Source organism: Tachysurus vachellii, chromosome 22 (assembly GCF_030014155.1).
Source record: "Tachysurus vachellii isolate PV-2020 chromosome 22, HZAU_Pvac_v1, whole genome shotgun sequence".
NCBI classification, from domain to species: domain Eukaryota; kingdom Metazoa; phylum Chordata; class Actinopteri; order Siluriformes; family Bagridae; genus Tachysurus; species Tachysurus vachellii.
In genome coordinates this window covers 12,272,988-12,286,206 of record NC_083481.1, presented here as the reverse complement: position 1 = coordinate 12,286,206, position 13,219 = coordinate 12,272,988, and the positions used below count along the sequence as shown (strand labels likewise).

Genomic DNA, 13,219 nt, shown 5'->3' with positions numbered 1-13,219 from the left:
CAGTCTTGATTCTTCATGGCTTCGATTCCACAAGGTGCTGGAACATAGCTATTAATTTTTGGTGGCATGATTGCATCATGTAATTTTCTGCAGATTCCTGCAGTCAGCTGCACATTAATGTTGTGAATCTCCCAATCTACCACATCCCAATGGTGTACTATTGGATTTATAGCTGGTGACTGACAAGACCATTGAAGTCTTGATGTCGTGGTGCTTTGTGACATGACACATTATCATGCTGGTAGTAGCCATTATAAGATGGGTAAATTGTAGCTATAAAGGGATGTACATGTTCAGAAACAACACTCAGCAATGACTGTGACATTTAAACAATGCTGGATTGGTATTCAGGGGCCCAATTTGTGCCAAAAAAAAAACCTCCCTGCACCGTTATACAACCAGTAACAACCGGATCAGTTGACACAAGGCAGGTTGGGTCCATGGATCCATGCTGTTGACAACAAATTTCCTACCCTGCCATATATATATATGTGGTGAAAACTCAAATTAATTTCCCCTTTTTTGGACCACAGTTAATTATTTTTATTGACACTATCCAATGTCACTCAGATAAGGATGGTTCCATTTTGAGTCTAGTTTCTTCCTCATATCATTCCTGAGAGTATTTCCTTTCCACCATCAATAATAATAATAAATCACAAAATGTATACATTTAAAATTTTTATGCTAAATTTATACATTTCTGTAAACCTGCTGTGGGTCAATATTCATTATTAAATGCGCTATACAAATAAAATGAATTGAAATGAATTAATTAATTACAACATTCAGCACCTCAGAATTCAGATTTTTGCCCACCATTATTGCATTAATCGCACAGATCTGTTCTGTCACCAATCCATATTCATATTTATATATTTTCCATATATTTTTCACTTTACTTCTACAGGCAGTTCTATTTCTAATTTGATTGCAATATTTCTATTCTACTTTTTAATGACATAGACAGTTAAAAGCATTTCACTATGTAGTACTAGGTATGTGACAAATAAAATTTGGAATTTTGAATCTGAATTTTGATTTGAAAATTGAATTGGAATAAAGAGAATATATTTGTTAGCAATGGAGCTCAGAGTTGAATCGATCTCTTAACATTATTTGCTAACATGTGGTAGTTCTTTATGTTAACATCAGTCTTACATTGGGTTTAGAGTCTCTGTTCATTTCATACTGTGGTTGAGATAAAATAAGCATAAACACAGTGAGGACTGCAGATGAGCTCGTGAGGAATTGCATAATTCTACATATCAGTTTGTATACTGTTATATAAAAGGACAATCTTCTGTAACTGATCAGTCATATACTGTACAGATGGAGATAAATACTAGACAAATGTCTAAATATGTAAATGGCTCACATGCATCTTTAAATTATGTGCCTGTGTGATTGTCATACTATAAATATTTGATAGTTGCTAAGTAACCCCTTGCAACCACCTGCACTACATTAGCAAATTGTTATAAAAATAGACGTAACCTGTAACTTGGTCTCTAATATACTGTACATGATTCAAGGATACATAGTCCAGAAGAATGAACAGAACTCTCAGTTAGGTTGTCTGCGTTTCTAAAACAATGCAGGAAGATATATATTGTGTGGAGATCAGGAATAGCTTCCAAAAAGACACTGAATGCCACCATGTGGTCATTAGTAGGTTAAGCCTCTGATGTTAAGTGCGAAACTGATGTTTTATTAACACACTTATCCTAGGGGTTAAATTGTTACACATTCAAACAAAAATGCAAGGTTCTAATATTAAGTGTTCAGCAGCAATTCAAGGAATTCAAACATATTAAGTGACCAAAAATGGCATACAGAAGTATAAGATTGGGTTCAGGTAAGCTATTGAATAGATGGTTGATTACTAAAGGATACTTAAGGAGCTTAGGTAATTCTTTATAAATGAGAAAAAGGAAGATAAGCTAAATATAATTTCTATCCATTTTTTGTGCATTTGGAGTGGTTAGTTAAAATAAAGATTAGTCAGTTAGGGCCAAGACTTACATGTGCCATATTATCTAAAAGAGTGACTCTCATAGCACCTGTTACAAGTGAAGCAGAACCAGTCGAGTAGCCATATGCCCTAATAACACTTAGTGAGAGTTTCCCACAGGCACTCTTGGCAGGCAGACATAAGCCTGAGCATACTGGTTCACATCCACCGGGTTGCCGTCCAATCTAATGTCTTCCAGAGCCTTGCGTATGTAGCTTCGGTCGTGACTGTTGCAGAACGTGTCTTCATTCAAGCTTTGGATGTTGTTGTTCTGAATAGGATACGAGAGGACAGTGATAAGTTAGGTGTAAGTGCATTTAAGTAAAATGCATCTATTAAGTAAAATGCATCTATTTTTTTAACATAGGTTCGAATTGACGTTTTAATAGTCCGTTAGGAAATTTCTTGTCCTCTACTCTCCATCATGTTGAAAAGGTCCTGATCTGTGATTTAAGGCCTATTAATTCTGTTCAGTTAACAAAATTAAATGATTGTGACTGCACTGAGTAAAAGTAAAAGGAAAGCCAAGCTTTTCAGCTAACTTTGCACATGTACATAATGGCAGAACGCTTTTTAATAAGTGCACCATATGTTGGGACCAAAATTATAGATATTAATGTGATATATTTTAAATGTTTCTAAGAAAAGAAAATTGATTGCTCCACCCCATTTCATGTTATTAGGCTACTGACTGTATTGTAGACTCTGCATTGTGCTCGTCCAAGCTACTGTCACTGCCATGCTTAATAACTGACTTTACAATGAGAACGGTTGATTGCATCAGCAAAAAGCTAAATTTCTCCTAAATTTAAGTGTAGTTCAACATATCTTTTTAAAAAAATACAATGAAGGTCTCAACAGGAGACTATATGAATACATATTCAGATGTCGGCACGTCTAGATGCAGCGGCCCAGCGCTCTACAAGCTTTAGCATGGGTACATCACTGCCCATACTCAATGACATCAACATCTACAACTTCATCTTAAAATACAAACTTAACGAGCTTAAATGCATCACATGTCCGACCAGGACTTATGCAATAACTACCTTCCTAGCCTAACTAGGTGCTCCATACCCCCCATACTCTATACACTACAGTATTACTGGATTAATACTCCACTCGCACTACCAAATTGCACTACCTCTGTTTATTTATATATTTACATTACCATATTTTGTATGTATTCATACCTTGTCATTTATATATGTCCTTCTATGTCTATATTGTCTATCTCCTGTATATATTGCTGTTTATAAACCTGTCTACAATTTTCATTCGCTGCTAAAGTTGTAGAGCTGCTAAACAGATTTTCATAGTTTTTTATGAGATCTATTCTATTCATGCTGTAGTGCAAGACCTATATATAGACCTTCACAGACATTGCCAATACATTTGAAAATAGGCTTTTAGGCCTCATTGAATAGTCAATAAGGATCAATTTGTACATCCCAAAATCGATGTAGTTGTGTGTGACTGTCAGAATGGTGCCTAATGATGCATGATGTATTTATTTGTACATTTTATAATGGAGCACTCACTGCAGCTTATGCTGCATAATCCTAGCTTTTAACATATGAGCACAGAATTTGGTTGGTGCTGTCAAAGTTAATCTGTACTCTCTTACATTGAGCCTTATTCTTTTAAGACAGCCATAATGATTTTTACTAGGTAGTTGATTAATTGGAGCGGTTTTAGAATTTGCCATGGTTTGTGAATGGTTTGGTCAATGTGAATTTCAAGGCCAAACTAAGAAAGTCGGCACGCCTTCGACTCACTTGTTACATTATTTGTAGCTTAGCATCTTTCATCGCTTGTTTGTCTCAATTATTATCTATTGACCTCCAGAAAATGAGCACTTTTATGAGGAAAAGGCAAATGTATAAGTGTGGGACCTGCAGATGAAGCACTCGTAAGCTCTCAGGAAGCGGGACAGGAATGTAGTCTAGTCGGTTGTCTGACAGGTACAGGAACTGCAAATCTTTCATTTCCTGTTGAGGAATTCAGAGAATGAGGTAATGGAAGTGTAGGATGAAATCCATAGTGGCAGTATTGAGGACTATGCTGTCCTCTGACGATAAATGCTACATTCACATAGATGGGAACTCTAGATCAGGTGACGGTTACAAATATTGTTAAAGAGCCTAAAAGTGGCATAGCTGAGAGTTCACTTTCCTAATTTTTTTTTTCCTTTTTCTTTCCTTTTTTTCTGTTTGTCTTTTTAAGTACATAACATGACACTAAGAGGGCTGACTACCTAATTTGTTGTGCAGTATGCATAATGATAATGACCGTACTCTCATTACAGTACTTCACTACACGATTCACTGTAATCATTTATTTTTTTTTGAGTATAATTAAATCATTGTGCTTTTAAGTAAAACATTCAACTTCCCTATATTTATTTTTGATCACTGTTTCAGAGTACAAAGTTAATAATGCATTTAACCATTAAAACTAAAAGACAGTAGGTGCAAAAAAAAATCAATTTTAAGACCCAACAAAGATAGTTTGCTGCTGAATGTTTTCATTTCGAGCATTATATGCTTAGTCAGCAGTCTGAGACCATGAAGACAAGGAAGCATTCCAGGTCAATTTTTTTAGGTATCTTCTATATCAAATAAACATGAAACACCATTATGACAGTCTTCAATAATATGAGCCATTCACTGAGCTATCAGCATTTCCTTAGCAAGGATAGTGAAGTAAATCCAAGTTATCCCAATCAGTTATCAAAAACTATTACAGAATCAAAACTTTGTATCATCCTAAGATGCGTAAAAACCTTTACAGTCTATAGTAATGCTTATTTATTACTGAAATGCTTTAATGTCTGCATGTTCGATGAGGGACATAAACAAGCTCCAGTTAGTACAGCTAGAGTGCTAACTAGAATCAGAAGACATGACCACATCATTCCTACTATTACTGACCTATAAAGTACTGAATGGTTTCATACCACAGTACCTGAGCCATCTTTAGTTTTTTTATGATCCACTATGCCTACTTCGATCAAAAGGTGCAGGCTATTTGGTAGTACCTCAAGTAATAAAGGCTACAACAGGGAGCAGATCTTTTTCTTACAAAAAACACAGTTACGGAACAGCTTTGCAATTTGTATTCAGGACTCAGACACAGTCTCAGGGCTGAGACACATTTGCTTAGTCTAGCAAATTATGAATAGGTAGATGAGGAGATCTGGAGGGTTCATGAGTATAGAGTGTTGGATGAACTGGGACGTTTGGACGCTGTCACCCCTTCCACCCTCGTAAGTCACTTACAGTACTGTTTATTACTGAGGTAGTGTTCACTTCAGCATAGCACACTAGGTTAGTTAACACATTCATACAAAAATACACACAAATATGGTAAATCTACTTGGGTTTAATGTCAGTTGGCTGAAATATTGTACTTTTACTAGACAGCAAAAAAGGTCACTTGGGTGGCAGTGTGCCAATCTAAATCTGGTTTAATACACAATAAAATTGACAGAGAGTGTGAGGGAATTAAGTGCAACATTTCACCATTACCTGGTTAAAGGTTTTGTCAATGTTGGACTGGAAAAGAAAACATTTTTATTATTAGCTGGGTTAATTTTAAATAGCTAAAAATTAATTCATAGAGTAATTACTAAAGTAATTTTCCACTTACTAGACTAATTTTCTTAATCATTACTTTTCCTGTTACTCATTTATTACTACAATGCCAGTACTTTTACTCAAGGCGGTGTGAAGTCTCTACAATTGATGATAGTTGACTTAAACTTAACTACTTCTCAACAAACTGCTGTGCACCACACCAGTTTGAACTAAACAAGCAAAGGCTAAAGGTTGTAAGACCACAAAACACCCAGATACTTTTAATACTTCAGAAGTTTAACCACTGAGCTACATCTGCCACAGTTGGAACTTCACGATTTTTAACCCTAGTTACAAAAGTTTTAACCCTGTATGCTCTCAAAAGTCGAAGGTACCACAGCATCCAGTGCAATTCTGCAGTTTTCCTAACACATTGCTGTTGCAAAATAAAAATGCTTTCTGAATTGTCTCTCCAAGTAATGCTTATTTATCTTCTTGCTTTATATGCTCATACGCTGCTACATGCCATCATTTGAAATCATGTGTAATTTGTGCAGGCGGCCTGCTCGGTATTGAATATTATACTGTCTCTTTTATCCTGATGCTGCTCCTGTTGTTTGGAGTAATTAGTGCATACTGCTCTGTGTTTTTATCATACTGTGCTGCACTTTAATGTAATTACACTGTATTTGTATTTGTATTCAGATGTGTTTTTTTATATAGAAAGCCACAGGGTTCTGGACCCACAATATTAGATCTCAGTGGTCCTTATTTATTAAAATTGCATATGATCATAAAATCATTTCCTTACTCATCAATTTCATCTACAAAATGCAGTTTTTTAGTTTAGGGGCATTTACTTTTTTAGATTTTTTTTTTAGGTTTTATCAGCTGTTTTCCCCTTAATAAATGATTTATAAACTGCAATTTGTATTAACTTGGATTAACTTTGTGTAATATTAAGCTTTTTTAAAAAAATCATTTGTGTGACAAATATGCAAAAAAAAAAAAAAAATCAATACTTTTTCACAGCATAGTGAAGTAGTATAAGTACTCATTATAAATCTAGCAAATAATATTAATAATCAGTTTCTGCACACAGGAACAGCAAATTAAAAGAAATGTAAGGTGTTTAGTGTAGGCTGTTTAGTGTAAAGTGTAGGCTGAAATACTTCAGCCTACACACAGAAATACTTCCCTTTCTGCGTTTTTATTTCATTTTATTTTAATGTTAGGTTTATATAAAATAAGCATTTGTTCAGCATGTAATATGATGGCTCACGTTTATATATACGAATATACGCTAATGAAACGTGATTTCACTTAAAGGTGGGGTCTCCGATGTTTGAGAAATGCTTCAGAAAACTGCGTTGGGCCGACAAACTAAACAAAAATCAAAACAAACGTGTAGCCAATGAGCAGAAGGGGCGGGTCTTGTCAATATGGGCGGAGAGAGTGTTCAGTGCGCATGTGTGACATTAGCAGAAAGCGGTTTTAACACTGACATTGAGGATAAAAACAAAGCAAGAAAGCGAAGAAAGGCTTACTTATCGTAAGCCTTTCTTCGTGGGGTAAGAAGTAAGACCGTGTTAATATAGGATCAGCTTTCCAGCGCTGGAGAGAACTGAAGGAGCAAGAAGTTGGCCGCATATTCACAGATTGGAGTTTCCTGAGTCAATAACTCAGTAACAGCGTTTAGCTCAGGAGTTATTGACTCGGGAAACTCCAATCTGAATATGCGGCCAACTTTACTTAAGACGCCGAGGCGCTTTTTTCCTTCTCGATAGGTGAGTAACGTTGGTTTTGCTTTGTTTCACAGAACTAATATATGCCGTCCTTTGCATGATTATGTTTGTGTGTCATTTTTGCTTGTTTGTTTATCTGCAATCGTATTGTTCTTCCCTTCAGCTATGATAAAGATACATTTCTTTCCATTAGTTGCCTGGGTTACGTATGGATGTGTGGGCGGAGCTATCAATACAGGTGTAGGAACCATTTGGGTTAGGGGCGTGTTTGTTTTGGTGATTTCATGTCAACATTGTCTTTCAAACATCGGAGACCCTACCTTTAAGTCAGACTTATTCGGGTTCTAAAGTAACGTAGTTCACATAGCTATAGGTAACGTTAGTAAAGGATCTTCATCCATATAGTTTAAACCGCTTTATAAATGCAGGGCATGCCACAATAATTGTTATTTGAATTGTGACAGTCTCTTTAATTATGCTTCACTGATATTATTATTATTATTATTATTATTATTATTATTATTATTATTATTATTCTTTTTTATGATTTTATTACATCATCTAGCTCACCTTGGATCTTTCTCATGAGCCTACTGAATGCTTTCTCTGTAATGGCTTAATGTCGTGATACTTGCATACAAAAATTACAGTGTTCCTTTTTAATGTTAAATTTAGGGCATTTGGCCATATAGTTGGCATATGCCCCGGGGGTGGCTCTGGGACCAAACACACTTAAGTTTGGGCCACAGCAAACATGCCCACTATAAAAACCACCTCTGTCTTGATGCACCCTTGGTACAGTACAGGGGCGTAGCCATCATTTAAAAAGTGGGGGGGACGGAATGTCTAGTGTTATCTGTTTTTTTTCAGTTAACCCTTGTGTAAATGACAGGTTTTATTTTTAATCATGATTTTTTTAATCATGCTTTATATGTGTTATGATTATATATGATTATAAAACAGAAAGAAAGAAAGAAATAGAACAGCTTGCCACCGGGACAGTACCCTTAAAAGGACATCTTTGTACCTTATTTACATTTTATACATTACCCATCATCCTTTGCACCCTGTCAACCACCATGTTTGTTTCCCGTCTTCACCTGTCTGTTCACCCGGACTCTATTTATACTCATCACCACTGTCTTCACTCATTGTCGGTTATCGTCTTTACTACGTTGTATGTATGTGTGATTTACCTGCTCCTTATTATTAAAATGACATCTTTAATGCCACTATTCATCGTCCTCGTCTCTGTCGTGTACATACAGTGACACATACTTGATATTATGTAGAATTGGCAGAGTTAAACATGCTGTAAAATCTCAGTTCAACATTATCTTTATTCTTATTTGAAGGGTTTTGATAACACACTTGTTAAAACAAAAGACGTTATAAAAGAGTTTATATAACGTTTGTCAAAGCAGCTATTTTTCCTTATAATCCTTTAAATTAAAACTTGCTAATTACTCAACAAGAGCAACAGGCAGAGTTACTAAACATTGTGCAACACAATTCAGATACGACATGCCAACTTACACTGCTTGACATTTTTATAAAAAAGGAGTGAAGCGTTTTTTGCCGCTTTGAGCTCATCGTAACTGAATGCTGGACCGCGGGTGCATGTCGAGCTATAGTACTGGGGGCGCGTGATGATGACGTGATAAGTGAGTGACTGATTGCCGTGAAAGTCATGTATAGACTATCTTAAACTTTCTTGTCTCTTTGAATTTTAAATCACTCTGCATTTATATACATTGCTCCATTAAAACCTCAACATGTGGTGAACACAATTCTCCACTAAAAAAGTGAGGGGGACAAATTTACTTTTTATAAAAACATGTCCTCCGCGTCCCCCACGTAATCTATGCCCCTGGTACAGTAGACCTTGATTCAGTGATTCACCATGAGTCTGAATGTTCTAGCTTTGTTTCTTTGGTATTGTTTGCCTACAGTACATGAGGCAGTACTGTGTGAGAACTTGTGTCACACTCAAATGATGACGTATAACAGTTTAATGAATCAAACAGCTACAATAGCTTCAGATCACAGAGTTTCCATGTTCTCAGACTAAAACAGCAATCTAAGGGTATAGTGCTGGACAGTTGCAGATAAAAAAAATACCATATGGCCTGATTTGTTTTATTCATGTGGTGTGTTCTGTGAGGTTTATCTGCTCACTATGGATGTAAAAAGTACTTATTTGAGTTACTCAGGTTTTTCTGTCAGCTTGAATGAGTTTTCTGATCAACAAGCCATTCTCTCATCAACAAGTCTTGGATCTGCCATAAACAGGATGTTCAGTGTAAACTGTATAGACTGTTAAGTACTTTCTTAAATGCTCGATCCAGCCCATATTAGACCACCAACCACAGCATATTCAAAGTCAATGAGATCACAATATTTCAGCATTTTAATATTTGATCTTAAACTAAAATGAAGCTCTTAAACCTGCATTGTTCTGCAAACACATGATTGGCTGATTGGAAAAGTGCATGATTGAGCATGACTGCTCCTGTTCCTATTAATGTGGCTGAAGAGGTCATAAATACAATTTCACTAAGAAGATTCTAAAAAACATATTAGGACATATCTTAAAAAAACCAAAATACACTCTATAAACTAAATGCATTTTGCTTTGAATTCCCACACAATCTCATCATCTGCTCTTGTGCTCTGAATACTTTTGTGTCCCTATATGGACTGTTACCCTTTATAGCATTGACTACTTGCCTTAAAGCCTTCTCTGTGCATGCCGGCACTCGTCAGATGGTTATTTCGTATATCGATGTGCCTCATAGTGGCTGGAAGCTCAGGCAGAGACGGGATTCTGTTGTCAGCTAAAAATAGTTCCTGGAGCTGTGGGAGAGTGCGGAAGGTGTCTTCATCCAGCTCGGAGATCTGATTCCCTGTTAGGTCAATTCGTTTCAAAAGCTCTAAGAACAGTGGAAAAATGGAGATTATTGCTCTTGGATAAAAATCCTATAGACTGATAAGTACTAAATCAAGGTCATAGCAAGGTTAAATTTCTGACATTGTTTTTCTTTAATAGCTTCCTTCCAATTTATTATTAACATATGTAGTTACCTATATGTACATTCTAAGAAATAGGGAGTTTTCTGAATTTAGTCAAATTGCACAGTGCACACTATTGGCTGCATAGAAATACTCAATAGCACCATCTTACTCAGGTTAAGAAAGTCCTTTGCTTTGACCGCAGTAATCTTGTTAAAGCGAGCATAGAAGTGTGTAGTGTCTTTGGGTGGAGGGGGGATCCTGATCAAATCAGCATCGTCACAATACACACTACCACCGAGGCACACACACAGCAAGCAGGTGGGCATTCCTGTGGAGATACAAGCCATTGTAATAACAGCTTTCATCACTAGATGGTGAAAGAGTCACAATAAAAGACAAGAGTGTTTGTTCAGGGAGGTTTCTGTATGCCGGCGGAAATATGTTCCACTCACCCAGACCAGTGTCAGGGCCAAAAAGTCCAGGACCCTGGAAGTCCAGAGCAGGATGTATTGTGGGCGTACTGGTCTGTGGCAGCAGTGTTATTTCTTCAGTTTTGTTTTCAGGATTATCTGCAGGATGTGGATGAGTAATGGCTACAGGAGAAGCCATGGTTCCAACCTCAAACTTTAAGAAGATGAACACTTGTTTTCCAGTTATACTTAAGCAATGGATGACCCACTGTTTCCAACAGTGCAATTTATTTAGCAAAAATGTAATACACTATATTAGAACATCTTAGTTATTAGAAATTTTTAAGAATATGTATTGACGCAGACACCAAAACATACTTGTTTACATGTTTATCAACTACACAGTGCTAGATCATGTGACAGGGACCATCGATTACAGTTAATGTACCTGAGAAATAAAAAAAAATATATAATTCACATTGGAAATAAACAGTAGGTTTTAGACAACTGATGTAAATTTTCGACATCTTGAATATATAATATTCTAGGTACCTGTTTAAAAGTTAGTTGTGTTAACTGCTTTGTACAAGATTTTCCTCATGTCTAATGTCAAAAAATACCCATATATTCAGCAGAGAAGTTAAGACTAATTGCCATATTAAGTGCATGCATATAAAACAGGTTATTTAGACCTGAGCAGACTCTAATTTAATAAATCATTCAATTAACAAAACTGTTACTTGTTTGAGTCCTGCATCCTTTCATAAGAATTGCTTAGTTTCAAGCCATGGTTTTACACACTAACCGAAATCCCTGCATTGTCAGCATCTTCCTCCAAGTCATCATAGTCATAAGTTTCTCCATATGTGTTCAGGTCCCATGTGTCTGCATCAACATCATAATTCACCAGATCTGAATCAGTTGGAGGAGCTGCCCAACACGAGCCAAGCAGGGCGACGGCAAGCACTACATACACTGCCATCTGAGGGAAAGATAAAGAATAACCTTCAAATTGCATCTAGTGCCTGTATCTAAACCTGTACTTGTCATTCATACAAAGTCACTGTGACAGGTTTTATGTCATTTAAGTATTAAAAATCCAACCATTAAATTTACTCCTCATCTTACCAGGAACATGTCCAAAAATGATCAGTTTGCAAGTGTGAGTTTATACAAACAAGCAATTATAATGGCTTTTCATTTGTTGGATATCTTTATCATTAATCATCAACCTTCTACTACTGATTTCATGGCTACTAGCTGATACCTAGACAATATTATAACAATATATATAACCAACTACATTATTACATTTGCAACTACATTTACAGGATTTGGTAGATTCCCTTATCCAGAGAAACTTACATACAGTACATCTTATTTTATACAACTGACCAGCTGAGAGTTAAGGGCCTTGCTCAGGGGCCCGGGTTAGCAGCTTGGCAGATACTTATGCTCATTACGTATGCTCAGTAACAGGCCTGAGTATCTGCTTCAGGTCTAAAGCCATCTTTGTAAAGAATGCAGAAATAGCAATGACAAGTTTACAATATCCAGTTCACATCCGTGCATTGTGTCGTTTTAGTAAATGGCTTTATAGCCATAAAATAACTCAGGTTTTTATATTATACCCCTAAAGCTGTCTGCTATGGCTTTGCAAATACTAAACTTGCAAATGAAAAGCAGCAAAAAAGAAACATGTTCAGTATGTCAAGGTTTACAAGAAAATGCAATACATCCTACAGCTTTAATAGCATCAGATAATAACAAGCTTTGACACATAATTTGATGTTGCTTGGTGTTATATGGAAATCCATGCAATATATTCAGCCTTTTTTTCCCCTTATGATAACAGTATTTAAAATTCAAAGCTCAGATTGGAGCTTTACACAAACTTTGTAAGGAAAGTAATCCACCAGCAGCAGCAGCAACAATCGGAGCAAATCTGATTACACGATAGACTTCAGTAAAAGAAAAAGACAAAATGTACACCATACCTTTTGAGCATGCAGTCTTGATATTTGATGTGTATAGATGGTTAGAACAAGTGCTGGTGTCTGTGGACTGGTGGTCAGCAGAATGTCTCCCAGTCAGGCCCAGGGCTACTGGAGCCAAATAGAGAAGGGCTGATGGGTGAAGAGGGGAAAGGCCAGGTTCCTTTAAGTGTTTGTTTGTTCAGCTGTCACTAATTCTACAGCCTTTTATGTCATTTGTCTTCCGCTACTGAACCTGTCTGTTTTTGTTTTTTTTTAATTAACTGTTGTCTTTTTGTACTCTGGGTTTTGAAAAAGAAAATATTTAGTTTTGGGTCGTTATCAGAGATTCTTTGTGGATAATCACATGCAGATTTCTCATGAATGTCTACACATGTCTAAATATTTCATTACCTCTGTATACAAGTTTAAAATGAATGTATTGCTTTATTTTACTTTTGTTTTTAATTTACTTTTTGGTATA

At 36.1% G+C, this 13,219-nt stretch overlaps 1 protein-coding gene across 1 annotated transcript; it reads right to left on the bottom strand.

Moving 5' to 3' along the window:
• Positions 1-1,548: 1,548 nt before the first annotated feature.
• optc (opticin) lies at positions 1,549-12,822 on the bottom strand. The gene is made up of 7 exons (XM_060858220.1): positions 12,760-12,822; positions 11,589-11,744; positions 10,805-10,976; positions 10,522-10,680; positions 10,068-10,270; positions 3,910-4,005; positions 1,549-2,285 (listed from the first exon to the last, which is right to left on the bottom strand). The coding sequence occupies exons 2-7, from the start codon at positions 11,742-11,744 to the stop codon at positions 2,115-2,117; spliced, it is 957 nt and encodes a 318-aa protein (XP_060714203.1). The 5' UTR covers positions 12,760-12,822; the 3' UTR covers positions 1,549-2,114.
• Between the last annotated feature and the right edge of the window lie 397 nt (positions 12,823-13,219).

Coding starts and splice junctions, on each gene's coding strand:
- optc (XM_060858220.1), bottom strand. CDS start 11,744: ATGGCAGTGTATGTAGTGCTTGCCGTCGCCCTGCTTGGCTCGTGTTGG. Junction 10,977..11,588: donor ATGATGACTTGGAGGAAGAT/GCTGACAATGCA, acceptor ATCTTCTTAAAG/TTTGAGGTTGGAACCATGGC. Junction 10,271..10,521: donor AAAGGACTTTCTTAACCTGA/GTAAGATGGTGC, acceptor CACTGTTCTTAG/AGCTTTTGAAACGAATTGAC.